General features: G+C 46.6%; 1 protein-coding gene and 1 long non-coding RNA gene across 33 annotated transcripts in view; one reads left to right on the forward strand and one right to left on the reverse strand.

Annotated features, from left to right (window-relative positions):
• Positions 1 to 549, reverse strand: part of DLG1 (discs large MAGUK scaffold protein 1) — a 441,602-nt gene extending 441,053 nt beyond the window's left edge. For 7 of the 32 annotated variants that reach the window (XM_073358939.1, XM_073358931.1, XM_073358925.1 and 4 more), the window contains exon 1: positions 37 to 546. In XM_073358939.1, the coding sequence (XP_073215040.1) occupies positions 37 to 55 (19 nt within the window). In that variant the 5' untranslated portion in view covers positions 56 to 546. Of the gene's footprint in view, positions 1 to 36 lie in introns of all 32 variants that reach the window. The other 25 variants (XM_073358923.1, XM_073358918.1, XM_073358922.1 and 22 more) reach the window with 10 other exon arrangements.
• A 2,209-nt stretch (positions 550 to 2,758) lies between these two features.
• On the forward strand, positions 2,759 to 5,195 carry LOC140917022 (uncharacterized). The gene is made up of 2 exons (XR_012160698.1): positions 2,759 to 2,893; positions 3,192 to 5,195. It is a non-coding gene; the product is annotated as an uncharacterized lncRNA (long non-coding RNA).
• The last annotated feature ends 13,185 nt before the right edge of the window (positions 5,196 to 18,380 follow it).

Below are 18,380 nucleotides of genomic sequence, written 5' to 3' on the forward strand. Positions count from 1 at the left end.
GGCAGCTCCCGCCGCGCGGGGGCAGCGGGGCCTCACCTTGCTTCCGGACGGGCATGGTGCTCCCCGGCCGCCGCCGCCGAAGCCGAAGGGACGCCCGGGAGCGAGGCACGGCCGGACCCCGGCCGCTCGGCTCGGGCAGGGCGCGCACGGCCGCCGCCGCCGCCCTCCCCGACTTGGCGCGGGGCACGGACCGGCCGCCGGAGCCGCCCGGTCCCGCCGGAGCCTTTCCCCGCACTCGCGGGCGGGCGGGACGAGACCAGACCCCGGGGCTCCGGAGCGCAGCCGGGACGGGGCAGCCCGCTCGGAGCGGCGGCGGCGGCGGCTACCCGCTGGGAGGCGCCGCGGGGAGAAGCGGGCCCGAGACTCCCTCAGGGCGGCGCGGCGCGGCGGGGGCTGCTCTCTCGCGCGCGCGCGCTCCCTCCCACCGCCGCCTCGCCCCGCTCCGCTCCGCTGGAAATTCCAAACTTTCCAGCCAAGATGGCGGCCTGGAGGCTGTGGAGAGACTCGCAGCCGCCACGTGACCGGGCCCGGCGGCCGCCCAATCAGGAGTCAGCTCGGCCCGGGGCTGGCACCTCAAGGGGGAGGCAAGGTGAGTGCGCCCCACCGGCTTAAAGGGGCCGCGCCCGCGCCCGCCCCCCGGGGGAGCCGCAGCCGGAGCCGCGGCGGCCCCACGCGCTCCCGTCTTCGCAGAGGCGCAGGAATGTGCCCGCCCCGCCCGGCTGCCGCGTGCGGCGGCCCCGCAAAGCCCCGGCCACAGTGAGCCGAGCAACAGGTGCGGGGCCGCCGCCCCCTGCGGCGCCTGTTCTGCGCGGTGCGGGGCCGCACGGCCACCCGCGGCCGCTGCGCAGCTCCAGGGAGCAAGCCCGGGCTGCCGGCTGGGGTGGGCCGCGCACGCCGAAGTACCGAGGCGGGGACGCAGGGCAGGCTCCCGTTCTTAGGGTTATGGGTTGGTCAGCCGCTGTAAAAAGTAGCGGGGGCTGCAAGGAAATTGCCGCGGGTCCCGCGCTCTTGCAGAGCCGTTCGTGGGGCGGCAGCGCTTCATACGGTGCTGGGGCTGCGGGGCAGCCGCCCGTGCCCGCACGCGCCCTGTGCCTTCGCCGAGCAGTTAATAGCCGTTCAGTAGTGGTGCACGAAGTGCTGAAGGCTGCTGGCCTCCTGTCGCCACCCACGCACAATTAAACGCCTATCATAAGGAATTTCTTAAAGAGACACTCAGGAGTGTAGACATTAAGGACCCTAAACGTGTCTTTGCGCTGTCGTATTGGAAAATCTCAGCGACTCCCTCCCAAGAGCATGCAAAAAGAAAAGGAGTACTTGTGGCACCTTAGAGACTAACCAATTTATTTGAGCATGAGCTTTCGTGAGCTACAGCTCACTTCATCAGATGTTTACCGTGGAAACTGCAGCAGACTTTATATACACACAGAAATCATGAAACAATACCTCCTCCCACCCCACTGTCCTGCTGGTAATAGCTTATCTAAAGTGATCAACAGGTGGGCCATTTCCAGCACAAATCCAGGTTTTCTCACCCTCCACCCCCCCACACAAATTCACTCTCCTGCTGGTGAATTGCATGTGCCAGCAATGCCCCTCTGCCATGTACATTGGTCAAACTGGACAGTCTCTACGTAAAAGAATAAATGGACACAAATCAGATGTCAAGAATTATAACATTCATAAACCAGTCGGAGAACACTTCAATCTCTCTGGTCACGCAATCACAGACATGAAGGTCGCTATCTTAAAACAAAAAAACTTCAAATCCAGACTCCAGCGAGAAACTGCTGAATTGGAATTCATTTGCAAATTGGATACTATTAATTTAGGCTTAAATAGAGACTGGGAGTGGCTAAGTCATTATGCAAGGTAGCCTGTTTCCTCTTGTTTTTTCCTACCCCCCCCCCCCCCAGATGTTCTGGTTTAACTTGGATTTAAACCTGGAGAATGGTCAGTTTAGATGAAAAGAAAAGGAGTACTTGTGGCACCTTAGAGACTAACCAATTTATTTGAGCATGAGCTTTCGTGAGCTATTACCAGCAGGAGAGTGAGTTTGTGTGTGTATGGGGGTGGGGGGGATGTGAGAAAACCTTGATCTATGCAGGAAATAGCCCGACTTGATTATGTAAAGAGTTGTCACTTTGGATGGGCTAGCACCAGCAGGAGAGTGAATTTGTGTGGGGGGGTGGAGGGTGAGAAAACCTGGATTTGTGCTGGAAATGGCCCACCTGTTGATCACTTTAGATAAGCTATTACCAGCAGGACAGTGGGGTGGGAGGAGGTATTGTTTCATGATTTCTGTGTGTATATAAAGTCTGCTGCAGTTTCCACGGTAAACATCTGATGAAGTGAGCTGTAGCTCACGAAAGCTCATGCTCAAATAAATTGGTTAGTCTCTAAGGTGCCACAAGTACTCCTTTTCTTTTTGCGAATACAGACTAACACGGCTGTTCCTCTGAAAAGAGCATGCAGTGTCTCAGCTGATGCAACCTACCGAGGAGAAGCAGGAACTAGTGGGTGAAAACAGCATGTGGCCCTAAAGCACTTAGATGCATAGATTTTTAATGCCAGAGGGGATGATTATGATCCTCTAGTCTAACCTCCTCTATAAGGTTTCAGAGTAGCAGCTGTGTTAGTCTGTATTCGCAAAAAGAAAAGAAAAGGAGTACTTGTGGCACCTTAGAGACTAACCAATTTATCTGAGCATAAGCTTTCGTGAGCTCAGATAAATTGGTTAGTCTCCAAGGTGCCACAAGTACTCCTTTTCTCCTCTATAAGACAAACCAGAGAATTCCACCAGTCCTTTAATCAAGACATAACTTCTCGGTGAGCTACAATCTCTCTTTTAGAAACACATCCAATGGCTTGAAGGGATGACAAATCTATCGCATTGGTAGGTAAGTTGTCCCAATGGTTAATGACTGTCATTGCTAAAAATTAGAGCCCTTTTTCTACTCTGAATTTGTCGACCTTTAACTGCTTGGCATAGGATCTTATGATTTTGTCTGCCAATTTAAAGAGTGCTCCGCTATCAGAAATCTTCTCCCTTTATACATATTTTTATACCATAATCAAATCACCTCTAAACCTTGGATAAAATAAATAAACTGAACTTCTTTAGTCTTCCTCTGTAAGTCAAACTTTCCAGACTTCAAATCATTCTTGTACCTTTTTTTCTGAATCCTTTCTAGTTTTTCAACGTCTTTTCACAGTGTGGACATCAGAAATGGACACAGTATTCTAGAAATGGTCTCACCAATGATGTACAGAGATGAACTATCACATGATAGAAAAACCATGACCATCAGACAGAATACAAAATGAAGTTGACTTCCAGCGTCCTGTGAAAAGTTAGCAACTGCTCTGTAGGTCTTCACATTAATAATCAATTACATAAATACAAAATAGGAAACAACTGTCTAGGAAGGAGTACTACAGAAAAGAATCTAGGAGACAGTGGATCACCAACTTAAATATGAATCAACAATGCAATACTGTTGCAAAAAAAGGCAAACATCATCCTGGGATGTATTAGCAGGAGTGTTGCAAGCAAGACATGAAGTAATTCTTCCACTCTACTCAGCACTGATAAGTCCTCAACTGGAATATTGTGTCCAGTTCTGGGCACCACACTTTGGGAAAGATGTGGACAAATGGGAGAAAATCTAGAAGAGAGTAACAAAAATGATTAAAGGTCTAGAATACATGACCTACTAAGAAAGTATGAAAAAAATTGGGTGTGTTTAGTCTGGAGAAGAGAAGACTGAGGGGGGACATAACAGTCTTCAAGTATGTAAAAGGTAGTTATAAAGAGGAGAGTGATAAATTTTTCTCCTTAACCACTGAACACAGGACAAGAAGTAAGACTGCAATCATTTAACAGGTTTCAGAGTAGCAGCCGTGTTAGTCTGTATTCGCAAAAAGAAAAGGAGTACTTGTGGCACCTTAGAGACGAACCAATTTATTTGAGCATAAGCTTTCGTGAGCTACCGCTCACTTCGTCGGATGCATACTGTGGAAAGTGTAGAAGATCTTTTTATACACACAAAGCATGAAAAAATACCTCCCCCCACCCCACTCTCCTGCTGGTAATAGCTTATCTAAAGTGATCACTCTCCTTACAATGTGTATGATAATCAAGTTGGGCCATTTCCAGCACAAATCCAGGTTTTCTCCCCCCACACACACACAAACCCACTCTCCTGCTGGTAAATATTTGCCCACAGTTGCTACCCAGGAGTACCTAAGATACTGCACCCATTCCAGAGGTTTTCAAATTATGGCCCAGGGAGCATTTGGTGGTGGTGTGTGGAGAGCTGGTTGGTCAAATGGTTCTGGCTGCTCCTCATTATCGCTGGCTTATAAATAGCAGTAAAAGATGCTAAAAATACATTAGTTTCCTAATATAACTTTATCATGTAAGCATTTTTCAGTATTTGCCAAGGTGATGTTATATAATCAGACATGGGAAGAGGTTGTGACAAATATGGAAATTTCCTGCAATATCCTTGAAAGACTATTGTATTAAGTGTATGTATTATTGTGGGTTGGGAGTGTATGTAACCTTTCTGGGGGGAGATGTGACAGATACTTCAATGGGGTCCATTGTTTTAAATGAATGGTTTATGTATGATTGTGTTCTACACCATGGCGGAGGGATACCACAGCTCCTCCAGGACCTAAAAACACCAGGTGGTGACTAAGGTAAATCAGGCAGGTTGTAACTGCTTTCCCGTCACCCCACACAGAGGTATCAGCTTCTGGAGATGCTTGTATGTATCAAATCAAACTGGATTCTCCAGAGACCAATGGACAAAGAAAGGACTTTTGGATAAATAGCCTGAGTTTAAACTGACTCAGGGCTTTCGTTCTGCCCAAGGCAGGGAGCCCAGTCCTTGCAGAAGGATTGGAAGGACTGACAGCTATCAGAGCGCAATGTTGGAGTTGGGGGTGACTCTGGTAAGCTTTTTAACATGTGTTTCGCATGTGTGTTTTATTGTTTTTAATATGTTGCTCTGTAGTACTTACACATTAAGAATAAATGTAATTGCTTAAAAAGAGCTGTATGGTAATTTATAACTGCAGGACATTACGCTGTTAATAGCCTCTGGAGAGAAAGCAAAGTGCAATGCTGGCCTTTTAGGCAGACTGGCTTACTATAGATAACACAGGTTTCAGAGTAACAGCCGTGTTAGTCTGTATTCGCAAAAAGAAAAGGAGTACTTGTGGCACCTTAGAGACTAACAAATTTATTTGACCATAAGCTTTCGTGAGCTACAGCTCACTTCATCGGATCCACACTGTGGAAAATACAGAAGATGTTTTTATACATACAGACCATGAAAAAATGGGTGTTTATCACTACAAAAGATTTTCTCTCCCCCCACCCCACTCTCCTGCTGGTAATAGCTTATGTAAAGTGATCACTCTCCTTACAATAAGAAAAGGAGTACTTGTGGCACCTTAGAGACTAACCAATTTATTTGAGCATGAGCTTTCGTGAGCTACAGCTGTAGCTCACGAAAGCTCATGCTCAAATAAATTGGTTAGTCTCTAAGGTGCCACAAGTACTCCTTTTCTTTTTGCGAATACAGACTAACACGGCTGTTCCTCTGAAACCTCTCCTTACAATGTGTATGATAATCAAGGTGGGCCATTTCCAGCACAAATCCAGGTTTTCTTCCCCCCTCCATTGGTAATAGCTTATCTAAAGTGATCACTCTCCTTACAATGTGTTGATTATCATACACATTGTAAGGAGAGTGGTCACTTTAGATAAGCTATTACCAACAGGAGAGTGGGTTTGGAGCTGGGTGGGGAAGGGGTGGGGAGAAAACCTGGATTTGTGCTGGAAATGGCCCACCTTGATTATCATACACATTGTAAGGAGAGTGATCACTTTACATAAGCTATTACCAGCACGAGAGTGGGGTGGGGGGAGAGAAAACCTTTTGTAGTGATAAACACCCATTTTTTCATGGTCTGTGTGTATAAAAACATCTTCTGTATTTTCCACAGTATGCATCTGATGAAGTGAGCTGTAGCTCACGAAAGCTTATGCTCAAATAAATTGGTTAGTCTCTAAGGTGCCACAAGTACTCCTTTTCTTTTATAGATAACAGAGTAGACAGGAGACACTGCAGCTGGTGAAAACCCTGGTCATGAGGGAAAGAGATGCAGGTCTCTGCCCAAGAGAGGTGATGGCTGAGGAGCAGGGAACCTGCAGTAGGTGCTGTTGGTGGACCAGGATGGAGGAATATAGATGCAGTTGCCCTGAACTGTGACAGAGAGAACCTGCCCAATTGTGAATGGGAAGGCAGGTGGCCTGAGTGATAGTGAATGCTGGGAAGTACTCATGAGACAATATCCATTTTATAATGTGTTTTGTGCTAAAGAAGCTTAAGAATCATTGTCCCCTTCTAAGCATAAGCAATAACTATGGCTTCTCAGATACCAGTGTCTGGTAACTGTGCAAATGTTGACTTCTTAATGGTGATCACTGTTTGATTATTGAAACTGAAATAACTTTTTAAACCTAATTCACCTTCATTATGTTTGGCTTTTGTTAATTTTTGCAGTTCACAAAGCTTGTGTAAGCAAAATGCACTGGTCAGTTTCACATTTATTTTTAATCACTTTCACTTTCTGGCTCTCATGTATGAGCACAATCATGTAATTCTTGGGTTGGAAAAATTATGGGGGAATTCAGGAAGGATGTTGATATATTTGAGAGGGTTCAGAGAAAGGTCATGAGAATGATTAAGGGATTGGGAAATATGTTTTACAGTCAACAACGCAAGAATCTTCAACTGTTTGGGTCAGTGGTTCTCAACCTATTTACCACTATGGGCAGCATATGCAGCTCTCTGTGTGTTATGTGGGCCACATCCACACAACATATATATTACCTGTATGGCCCTGAGGAGGTCACATGGGCTGCATATGAACACCAGAGTTACAAACTGACTGGTCAACCACACACCTCAGTTGGAACCAGATGTACACAATCAGGCAGCAGCAGAGACCAAAAAAGAAAAAAAAATACAGTACCATACTGTGTTAAACATAAACTACTAAAAAAATAAAGAGAAAGTTTAACAAAAAAGATTTGACAAGGTAAGGAAACTGTTTCTGTGCTTGTTTCATTTAAATTAAGATGGTTAAAAGCAGCATTTTTCTTCCCTACTAAACTTTCAAAGCTGTATTAAATCAATGTTCAGTTTTAAACTTTTGAAAGAACCATAATGCTTTGTTCAGTCACAAACATTTCCGAGTTATGAACAACTTCCATTCCCGAGGTGTTCATAACTCTAAGGTTCTACTGTACCTGGGGAACAGAAATTTTATAATACAGGGCTCTTCAATCTAGTAGACAAAGGTATAACATGATCCAATGGCTAGAAGTTGAAGCTAGATAAATTCAGACTGGAAATAAGGTGAAATTTTTAACAGTGAGGGTAATTAACCATTGGAACAATTTAGCAAAGATCATGTTGGATTTTCCATCACTGGCAATTTTTAAATCAAATTTGGATATTTTTCTGAAAGATCTGCTCTAGGAATTATTTTGGGAATGTTCTGTGACCTGTGTTATACAGGAAGTCAGACTAAAAGATGATCACACTGGTCCTTTCTGTCTTGAACTCTATGAAGATATGATATGGGAGGAACATGCATACAGGAAGAGGAAGAGCAGATGCTGCTGAGTAGTGCTATGGGGGAAAAAAATCAATGATGGAGCCAACATGAAGGATCAACAAGCCAGGAAGCAATTATTCAAACCTTATTGCACCTGAGAGAGTATTGTTAAGTTCCCAGCATTTCTATTTCAGCTATAGGAATAAACTATTAGGGTAAAGTTATTCCAGGATTCCGAGGAGTAATTGGCACATGAAGAGAAAATTGTCATGAAAGGAAGAGTGAAATTTTATTAGCATGTTTGGGGTGAGATTCTGTGCTGTGCCTCTTAGAGGCACAGTGCAGAATTCAGTGTGGGGGAGAGGGGATCAGGTGGATTTAACTAAGCCACACCTTTGTAACCTCCCAGTTCTGGGTTGTTCCAGGGGCTGAAGAGGCTGTAATTTAGACACCCTTGAGGTTTCTCTCACCATAGGCTTACAGCAGTCTGGCTGGATTTCTTCCCAGCCAGGACCCCTTCCCCAGGTCAATGATGCTCCTTTTGTCTTTCAAAGGTTGTTGATGCCATGAGTGGTTCAGACAGAGATATGCCTTAGGGGAGGATCTATAAATAGAGATTCTCTATGTCCTAGTAAGGAGAAGAGGATGGAAGATGATAAAATACAGGTAGGATCTGATGAGAAACAGTCAAATGAAAAAAAGTCAAAAAAAGTTACATCAGGTACTGGCAGATAGCTAAAAAGTGACAAATTTTTAAAGGCTTATATACCAATGCTAAAAGTCTAAATAATAAGATGAGAGAACTACAGTGCCTCATATAAAATTAGGATATTGATATAATAGGCATCACAGAAACTTCTTGGAATGAGGATAATCAATGGGACACAGTAATACCAGGGTGCAAAATATATCGGAAGGACAGAACAAGTCATGCTGGTGGGGGAGGGGCACTATGTGTGAAAGAAAGCGTAGAATCAAATTAAGTAAAAATCTTAAATGAACCAAACTGTAGCATAGAATCTCTATGGATAGTAATTCCATGCTCGAATAATAAGAATATAGCAGTAGTGATGTATTACCGACTACTTGACCAGGATGGTGATAGTGATTGTGAAATGCTCAGGGAGATTAGAGAGGCTATTAAAATAAAAAGATCAGTAATAATGGAGGATTTCAGCTATCCCCATATTGACTGGGTACGTGTCACCTCAGGATGGGATGCAGAGATAAAGTTTCTTGATATCTTAAATGACCACAAGAGGAGAGGCAATTCTTGATTTAATCTTAAGTGGAGCACAGGATCAGGTCCAAGAGGTGAATATAGCTGGACCGCTTGGTAATAGTGATCATAATATAATTAAATTTAACATCCCTGTGGTGGGGGAAACACCATAGCAGCCCAACACTGTAGCATTTAATTTCAGAAAGGGGAACTACACAAAAATGAGGGGGTTAGTTAAATAGAAATTAAAAGGTACAGCGCCAAAAGTGAAATCCCTGCAAGGTTCATGGAAACTTTTTAAAGACTCCATAATAGAGGCTCAACTTAAATGTATACCCCAAATTAAAAAACATAGTAATAGAACCAAAAAAGTGCCACCGTGACTAAACAACAAAGTAAAAGAAGCAGTGAGAGGCAAAAAAGGCATCCTTTTTAAAAGTGGAAGTTGAATCCTATTCAGGAAAATAGAAAGGAGCATAAACTCTGGCAAATGAAGTGTAAAAATATAATTAGGAAGGCCAAAAAAGAATTTGAAGGCCAGTTAGCCAGAGACTCTAAAAGTAATAGCAAAAAAATGTTTTAACTACATCAGGAGCAGGAAGCCTGCTAAACATCCAGTGGGTCCACCAGATGATTGAGATGCTAAAGGAGCACTCAAGGACGATAAGGCCATTGCAGACAAACTAAACAAATTCTTTGTATCAGTCTCCATGACTGAGGATATTAGGGAGATTCCAAACCTGAGCCATTCTTTTTAGGTGACAAATCTGAGCAACTGTCCTAGATTGAAGTGTGATTAGAGGAGGTTTTGGAACAAATTGATAAACTAAACAGTAATAAGTCACCAGGACTGGATGGTATTCACCCAAGAGTTCTGAAGGAACTCAAATGTGAAATTGCAGGACTACTTACAGTAGTCTGTAACCTATCATTTAAATCCGCTTCTGTACCAAATGACTGGAGGATAGCTAATGTGACGCCAATTTTTAAAAAGGGCTCCAGAGGTGATCCCAACAATTACAGGCTGGTAAGTCTGACTTCAGTACCAGGCAAACTGGTTGAAATGATAGTAAAGAACAAAATTGTCAGACACATAGATGAACATAATTAGTTGGGGAAGAGTCAACATGATTTTTTTAAAGGGAAATCATGCCTCACCAATCTACTAGAATTCTTTGAAAGGGTCAGCAAGCATATGGAGAAGGGGGATCCAGTGGATATAGTATACTTAGATTTTCAGAAAGCCTTTGACAAGGTCCCTCGCCAAAGGCTCTTAAGCAAAGTAAGCTACCACGCAATAACAGGGAAGGTGGTCTTATGGATTGTGTGACAAAGTTCCTCCCCTACCTTGGTGGGTCTTGTGTTTATTGGTGGATTTGCTCACCTTGGAGCTTCACGGCAACCCTCAGTTTGGCTGTTTTCATGAACCCACAGTCCAGGTCGACTCCTCCTGTGTCTGGCCAGAAGTTGGGAGGTTTGGGGGGAACCCGGGCACACCCTCTACTCCGGGTTCCAGCCCAGGGCCCTGTGGAATGCAGCTGTCTAGAGTGCCTCCTGGAACAGCTGTGCGACAGCTACAACTCCCTGGGCTACTTCCCCATGGCCTCCTCCCAACACCTTCTTTATCCTCACCATAGAACCTTCCTCCTGGTGTCTGATAATGCTTGGAGGACTGAGAAGTACAACAGTATGCGTTCTCACTCTCAGCTCCTAGCAGCTCTTGCTCCCCGCTCCTTACACGCACACCACAAACTGAAGTGAGCTCCTTTTTAAACCCAGGTGCCCTGATTAGCCTGCCTTAATTGATTCTAGCAGCTTCTTGATTGGCTGCAGGTGTTCTAATCAGCCTGTCTGTCTTAATTGTCTCCAGAAGGTTCCTGATTGTTCTGGAACCTTTCGTGTTACCTTACCAAGGGAAAAGGGACCTACTTAACCTGGGGCTAATATATCTGCCTTCTGTTACTCTTCTGTAGCCATCTGGCCTGACCCTGTCACATATCCACCCCCTCTGCTCAACACTACGGGGTTGGGCAACTTGGGACGTCAGGCAGTGTACTCGTGACAAGCCATCTGCATTGCCATGGTGGCTTCCAGCCCGATGTTGTATGGTGAATTGGAAAGGTTGTAGGGACAGGAACCATCTGGTCACCCTTGCATTCTTCTCTTTATTTCGCTGCATCCACTGGAGGGGTGCATGGTTGGTCACAAGGGTAAACTGTCATCCCAGAAGGTAACACGTAGTGTTTCCATGGCCCATTTCACAGCTAGGCACTCTCTTTCAACCACTTCTGCTCTCTCGGGAGGAGTTTCCTGCTGAGGTAGAGGATTGGGTGTTCTTCATCTCTGACCATCTGTGATAGGACAGCTCCCAATCCTACTTCACATGCATCTGTTTGTAAAATGAATTCTTTTTGAAGTCTGGGGCTATAAGCACAGGGTTATTGCAGAGGGCTGTCCGTAGATCCATGAATGCTTTCTCTATAGCATCTGTCCACTTCACCATGTCTGGACCCCGGGCTTTTATCAGGTCTGTCAGGGGACTCGCTCTGGTAGCAAAATGGGGAATAAATCATCGGTAGTACCCCACCACACCCAGGAATGCCCAGGCTTGCTTTTTCCGATTCAGCCAGGGACAATTTTGGATAACCTCTAGTTTGTTTAGTTGCGGTTTGACCATGCCCCTTCCTACAATGTAGCCAAGGTATTTAGCCTCGGCTAGCCCTATAGCACACTTGGCTGGGTTGGCTGTGAGGCCAGCCCATCTTAGCGTGTCCAGAACCACTTCCACCTTTCCTAAGTGGGTTTCCCAGTCAGGGATGTGAATAATCACATCATCCAGGTATGCCGCTGCATAACTGGTATGGGGCCGTAGGAGCTTGTCCATAAGACGCTCGAAGGTGGCAGGTGCCCCATGCAGTCCAAAAGGAAGAACTGTATATTGAAACAGACCCTCTGGTGTAGAGAATGCCATCTTTTCTTTCGCGTCTTTGGCAAGGGGAATCTGCCAGTATCCCTTTGTTAGATCAAGGGTGGTCAAAAATCGGGCATTGCCCAAGCGGTCAACTAACTCATCGATACGGGGTATGGGGTATGCATCAAATTTGGATATCTCATTCAGCTGGCGAAAGTCATTACAAAACCTAGTGGTGCCATCGGGTTTGGGCACCATCACGATCGGGCTTGACCATTGACTGTGGGACTCTTCGATGACTCCCAGCTCCAACATCCTTTTTACCTCTGCCTTGAACTCCTCCCTTTTTGCCACTGGGACCTGGTAGGGCCTTAAAGTTACCTTTGCCCCAGGGTCTGTGATAATGTGGTGATATGCTTCAGTGGTCCGACCTGGTTTGGTTGAAAACACGTCCTGGTATCGGCTGATCATCTCAGTTACCTCCTTCTTCTGGTTTGGTGTCAGATCAGTGGATATCCTGATCTGCTCCTGCATGTTATTTCCCTGGATCGGGGTCTCTTGGGCCACTACACACGCCTCTTGTTGGTGCCAAGGCTTTAAGAGGTTAATGTGATAAATTTGTTCTTGTTTCCGGTGTCCTGGCTGCCGCACCTTGTAGGTTACTTCCTCCATGGGTTCAACCACCTCATAGGGCCCCTGCCATTGGGCCAAAAGCTTGCTTTCTGCCGTGGGTACCAACACCATCACCCAATCCCCTGGTTGGAACTGTCGGACTTTTGCCTGGCGATTGTAATGGGTTCGCTGGGCCCCTGCGCCTTTTCCAAATGTTCCCGTACAATAGGGGTGACCCGGGCTATCTGTTCGCATCTGCAACACATGGTCAATTATATTTCTCCCCTCATTGGGGTTCCTCTTCCCAGATTTCTTTTGCGACATCTAGTATGCCACAGGGGTGGCGTCCATATAATAATTCAAAGGGGGAAAACCCAGTTGAGGCCTGAGGTACCTCCCGGATTGCAAACATAAGGTAGGATAGTAGGGTGTCCCAATCCTTCCCGTCCTGACTTACCACTTTCCTTATCATTGCCTTGAGGGTTTGGTTAAACCTTTCTACCAGCCCATCAGTCTGTGGATGATAGACTGAAGTTATCAGGGTATGTATATGGAACAGCATACAGAGGTCCTTCATTAGCTTCGACATAAATGGGGTACCTTGGTCTGTTAATATCTCCTTTGGTAGCCCCACTCGGGCAAAGATCCCCACCAACTCTTTAGCTATCGTTTTAGAGGCCGTGTTCCGCAGGGGGACGGCTTCTGGGTAGCGAGTAGCATAATCCAGAATCACAAGTATATATTGGTGGCCCCGGGCTGTCTTCTCGAGAGGTCCCACTAGGTCCATGGCTATTCGCTTGAAGGGGACCTCTATGATGGGAAAGGGTACCAAAGGTGCCCTCAAGTGGGGACGAGGACTGTGCAGGATGCACAGTACCTCCGCACTTCTTCATGTACTCCGGGCCAGAAGAATCATCGCAGGTCCCCTGCCAGGGTCTTCTCTACCCCCAAATGCCCCCCAGAAAGATGACTATGGGCCAGACTTAATACAGCATTCTGGTGTTTTTGAGGTACTAGGATCTGCTGTACCTTCTGCCCCTGTACTAGTGCAACCCGGTATAAGAGATTCTTCTTTATTATGAAGTAGGGTCCTGGTCCCTGGGTTTTCCCTTCCACGGGGACCCCATCTATTTCGGTCACCTCCTTCCTAATGTTGTCGTACCTTGGGTCTTCAGCCTGGTCCTGTCCAAAATTTCCTCTCCCAGAGCTAATCTGCCCGAGATCTAGGTGGCCAGTCTCTGTTGCCTCTACGGGTTCAGAGGCATTAGGTTGTGGGTCAGACTCAGGTGCTTCTCCCTCCTGGGTGGCCTCCTTTTCAGCTGCTTGGGTCCACCTACCTATGAGAACAACCCTCTGGCTTTGGCCCAGTATTCGGGTTCCCAAGGCCTTAGCTGCCTTTCTTTCCCTTTTCGTCTTTCTACGCTGTCTGGGAGTGGAGAACAAATCTGGGGATATTTCAGAGAAGGTTGGGGGATGACAGTCTACTGTGGATGCCTCACTACTTTCAGGGCTTCCCCCTTTCTCCAATTTCCCTACCGGGAGTAAATCTTCAAACCCTGGTAAGTCCTTCCCTATGAGCACCCAGTATGGGAGTTTAGGGACTATACCTGCTGCTACCTCAGTAGTGTTCCCCTGAATCTCGATTTTTACTGGGATGGTGGGGTAATAACCAACTGTCCCATGGATGCATGTTATCCCCGTACGCTTAGCCCACAGCAGCTGACTACGCTTCACAAGCATCCCCGAGACAAGCGTGATAGCACTCCCCGAATCAACCAGTGCTGTGGTCTCTACCCCATTTAGCTTCACTGGTCTGGTGTACATATGTGGGGTTAGTCAGACCCCCACAAGGTGGATTAAGGAGCATGGGTCTGCCCAGTTCCCCAGGTTACACTGCATAGGCTCCTCGGCATTGGGACACTGTGCAGCTATGTGTCCCCACTCCCGGCAGGCATAACATCTGTATGGAGCCCTAGGCGTTCCCCGGTCTCTGGGTTTGGGCAGTCTAACATCATGATCCTCTTCCCCCTCAGTGCTCCGACTCTTTGTGGCTTCTGGTGGGCCTTCAGCCCCTCTCTTTTTCCACCTGGGCTCTCCTGGTGGCCCAGGCACCCGAGCTCTAGGGCTTGGTGCTGCTAGTTTAACCCAGGGTGTTTCTTCCTTAACTGGTCGGGTCAGCTCCCTCGCCGTCCTTCACCTTTCTACCAGCACGACAACCTCGTCGTAGGGGGAGGGTTCGTTCTGGCTTATTCAGGCGCGAAGGTCTGGTGGTAGTCCTCTCATGTACCGGTCAATGACCAGAACCTCCAGTATCTCCTCTGGACTCCGGGACTCAGTTCGTAACCACTTTCATGCAAGATGGATGAGGTCATATAATTGGGACCGCAGGGTTTTGTTTTCTTGGTACCTCCACTCATGATGTCGCTGGGCCCACACTGCGGTCGTTACCCCAGATCTGGCCAGGATCTCTGCTTTCAGCTGGGGGTAGTCTGCTGCAGCCTCTTCAGGCAAATCATAGTAGGCCTTCTGGGCCTCCCCACACAGGAATGGAGCAAGGATGCCAGACCAATGTTCTCGGGGCCAAGCCTCCCTAGGGCTGTCCTCTCAAAGGCCAGGAGGTATGCCTCTACATCATCCTCCTGTGTCATTTTCTGCAACCAATTGCTGGCCTGCATGATCTGCATCCCCTCATGACCACGGTTCAGCTCTGTAAGGGCCTTTACCTGGTTTACCAGTTCCCGCAACATAGCCCAGTCTTGAGCAGCCTGGTCCATCAGCAGGCGATTAGTCTCTTGCTGCAGCCGCACAGCCTCCTGTTGGGCGGCTGCCTGGACATGAGTAGCCTGCTGCTGGGCAGCTGTAACTTGTATCAGTGCCCACACTACCTCCTCCATTGTGGTGGGAAAAAAAATAAACCCTCTCCCTTTTTTTCCCTCCCACACCAACACCCTCCTTCTTCCGCCACACTGTGGACACCAGATCCCACTTCTCACACCAGTTGTGACAAAGTTCCTCCTCTACCTTGGTGGATCAAGTTGCAGTGGGGGAGGTTTAGATTGGATATTAGGAAAAACTTTTTCACTAAGAGGGTGGTGAAACACTGGAATGCGTTACCTAGGGAGGTGGTAGAATCTCCTTCCTTAGAGGTTTTTAAGGTCAGGCTTGACAAAGCCCTGGCTGGGATGATTTAACTGGGAATTGGTCCTGCTTTGAGCAGGGGGTTGGACTAGATGACCTTCTGGGGTCCCTTCCAACCCTGATATTCTATGATTCTATGATTCTATGATCTTGCGCTTATTGGTGGATTTGCTCACCTTGGAGCTTCACGGCAGCCCTCAATTTGGCTGTTTTCATGAACCCACAGTCCAGGTCAACTCCTCCTGTGTCTGGCCAGGAGTTGGGAGGTTTGGGGGGAACCTGGGCCCGCCCTCTACTCCGGGTTCCAGGCCAGGGCCCTGTGGAATGCAGCTGTCTAGAGTGCCTCCTGGAACAGCTGTGCAACAGCTACAACTCCCTGGGCTACTTCCCCATGGCCTCCTCCCAACACCTTCTTTAACCTCACCATAGGACCTTCCTCCTGGTGTCTGATAATGCTTGTACTCCTCAGTCCTCCAACAGTATGCGTTCTCACTCTCAGCTCCTAGTGCCTCTTGCTCCCCGCTCCTTACACGCACACCAGAAACTGAAATGAGCTCTTTTTTAAACCCAGGTGCCCTGATTAGCCTGCCTTAATTGATTCTAGCAGCTTCTTGATTGGCTGCAGGTGTTCTAATCAGCCTGTCTGTCTTAATTGTTTCCAGAAGGTTCCTGATTGTTCTGGAACCTTCCCTGTTACCTTACCGAGGGAAAAGGGACCTACTTAACCTGGGGCTAATATATCTGCCTTCTGTTACTCTTCTGTAGCCATCTGGCCCAACCCTGTCACAATTGGTAACTGGTTAAAAGATAGGGAACAAAAGGGTGGAATAAATGGTCAGTTTTCAGAATGGAGAGAGGTAAATAGTGGTGTCCCCCAGGGGTTTGTATTGGGCCCAGTCCTATGCAACATATTCATAAATTATCTGGAAAAAGGGGTAAACAGTGAGGTGGCAAAATGTGCAGATGATACAAAACTACTCAAGATAGTTAAGTACCAGGCAGACTGCAAAGAGCTACAGAAGGATCTCTCAAAACTGGGCAACAAAATGGTAAGTTGAAATTCAGTGTTGATAACTGCAAAGTAATGCACATTGAAAAACTAATCCCAACTATATATATAAAATGATGGAGTCTAAATTAGCTGTTACCAATCAGGAAAGAGATCTTGGAGTCATTATGGATAGTTCTCTGAAAACATCCACTCAATGTGCAGTGGCAGTCAAAAAACTGAACAGAGTGTTGGAAATCATTAAGAAAGGGATAGATAAGAAGATGGAAAATATCATATTACCTCATGGTACACCCACATCTTGAATACTGTGTGCAGATGTGGTCGCCCCATCTCAAAAAAGATATATTGGAATTGGAATAGGTTCAGAAAAGGGCACGAAAAATTATTAGGGGTATGGAATGGCTTCTGTATGAGGAGAGATTTAATAAGACTGAGACTTTTCAGCTTGGAAAAGAGACGACTAAGGGGGATATGATAGAGTTCCATAAACTCATGACCGGTATGGAGAAAGTAAATAAGGAAGTGTTATTTACTCCTTCTCATAACACATGAACTAGATGTCTCCAAATGAAATTAATAGGCAGTAGATTTAAAACAAACAAAAGGAAGTATTTTTTCACATAACGCACAGTCAACCTGTGGAACTCCTTGCCAGAGGCTGTTGTGAAGGTCAAGACTATAACAGGATTCAAAACAGAACTAGATAAGTTCATGGAGGATAGGTCCATCAATGGTATTAGCCAGGATGGGCAGGGATGGTGTCCCTAGCCTCTGTTTGCCAGATGCTGGGAATGGCCGACAGGATGGATCACTTGATGATTCCCTGTTCTGTTCATTCTCTCTGGGGCACCTGGCATTGGCCACTGTCGGAAGACAGGATACTGGGCTAAGTGGACCTTTGGTCTGACCCAGTATGGCCGTTTTTATGTTTTTATGAGTAGAGCTGAGGGGAGAGAGGTGATTTGTGCTCTCTGTTCTCCCTTCTTACAGAATCATCTCCAGATGAGGTTGAGGCGACAGCAAGTCTGTTTGCCAAGATGTAAATTTCTTGTTCACATCCTTCTTCCTGCCAAAGAATGGCTGCTTAATCAGGTGATAATCCATTTGATTTTGATGATATCGGGCTGAGGCATTAGTTTGCCTTTTGTCTCTGAAGAATTGGTTTGGGCTGCTTCCCCAGATTTGGATTATGCCTTAGTAACATCATAGAGTAGAATCTTATAACTTTACATACAATGTTGCCACACATATTTTACCAGGACAATAAAGATCGGCAAATCATGAGTTTTCAAATGATACCTCACAAGGCATACTGTACAAAATTTATCATAGTCTTGTAAAAGTGGTGAACACAAGGGTACAGTCTGTCATAGGCCATCACAAACAAATTACAAATTTCATCCCTTCTCCTTCTTAGCCCTTCTGTTCATGGTACCCTGAGTTTGAGTTAGTACCACATTTGTCCCCTTAACACACTTCCCTTGAGTTGTTAGTTTAACATCCTCACAACTGCCCAGTTAGTGCTGGACTACTGAATGTTATCTTCCTGATAGATTTCTGCTCTCTGCGGGAATACGGCAAATTCTACTGGACCATAGTGAACGTCTAGAAATGGGACTCTCCTGCAGGAAATATGGTTGTCCTCCTATCTGTAGTATTCTTCTAAGTCAGTGATACTCAAACTGAGGGCACAACCCCCTGAGGGGTGCAGAGGAACATTCGGGGGTCCAGTGGGCCCGGGCCAGTCCCCACGGGGGCAGAGAGTGAGCACAACCCAGCCCTGCACACAGGTGCGGCCCCGGCTCCTGGCCCCACTCCCAGCCCCCGACCCTGCCTGCAGCCCTGAC

This window comes from Lepidochelys kempii, chromosome 9 (genome assembly GCF_965140265.1).
Source record: "Lepidochelys kempii isolate rLepKem1 chromosome 9, rLepKem1.hap2, whole genome shotgun sequence".
Taxonomy (NCBI): domain Eukaryota; kingdom Metazoa; phylum Chordata; order Testudines; family Cheloniidae; genus Lepidochelys; species Lepidochelys kempii.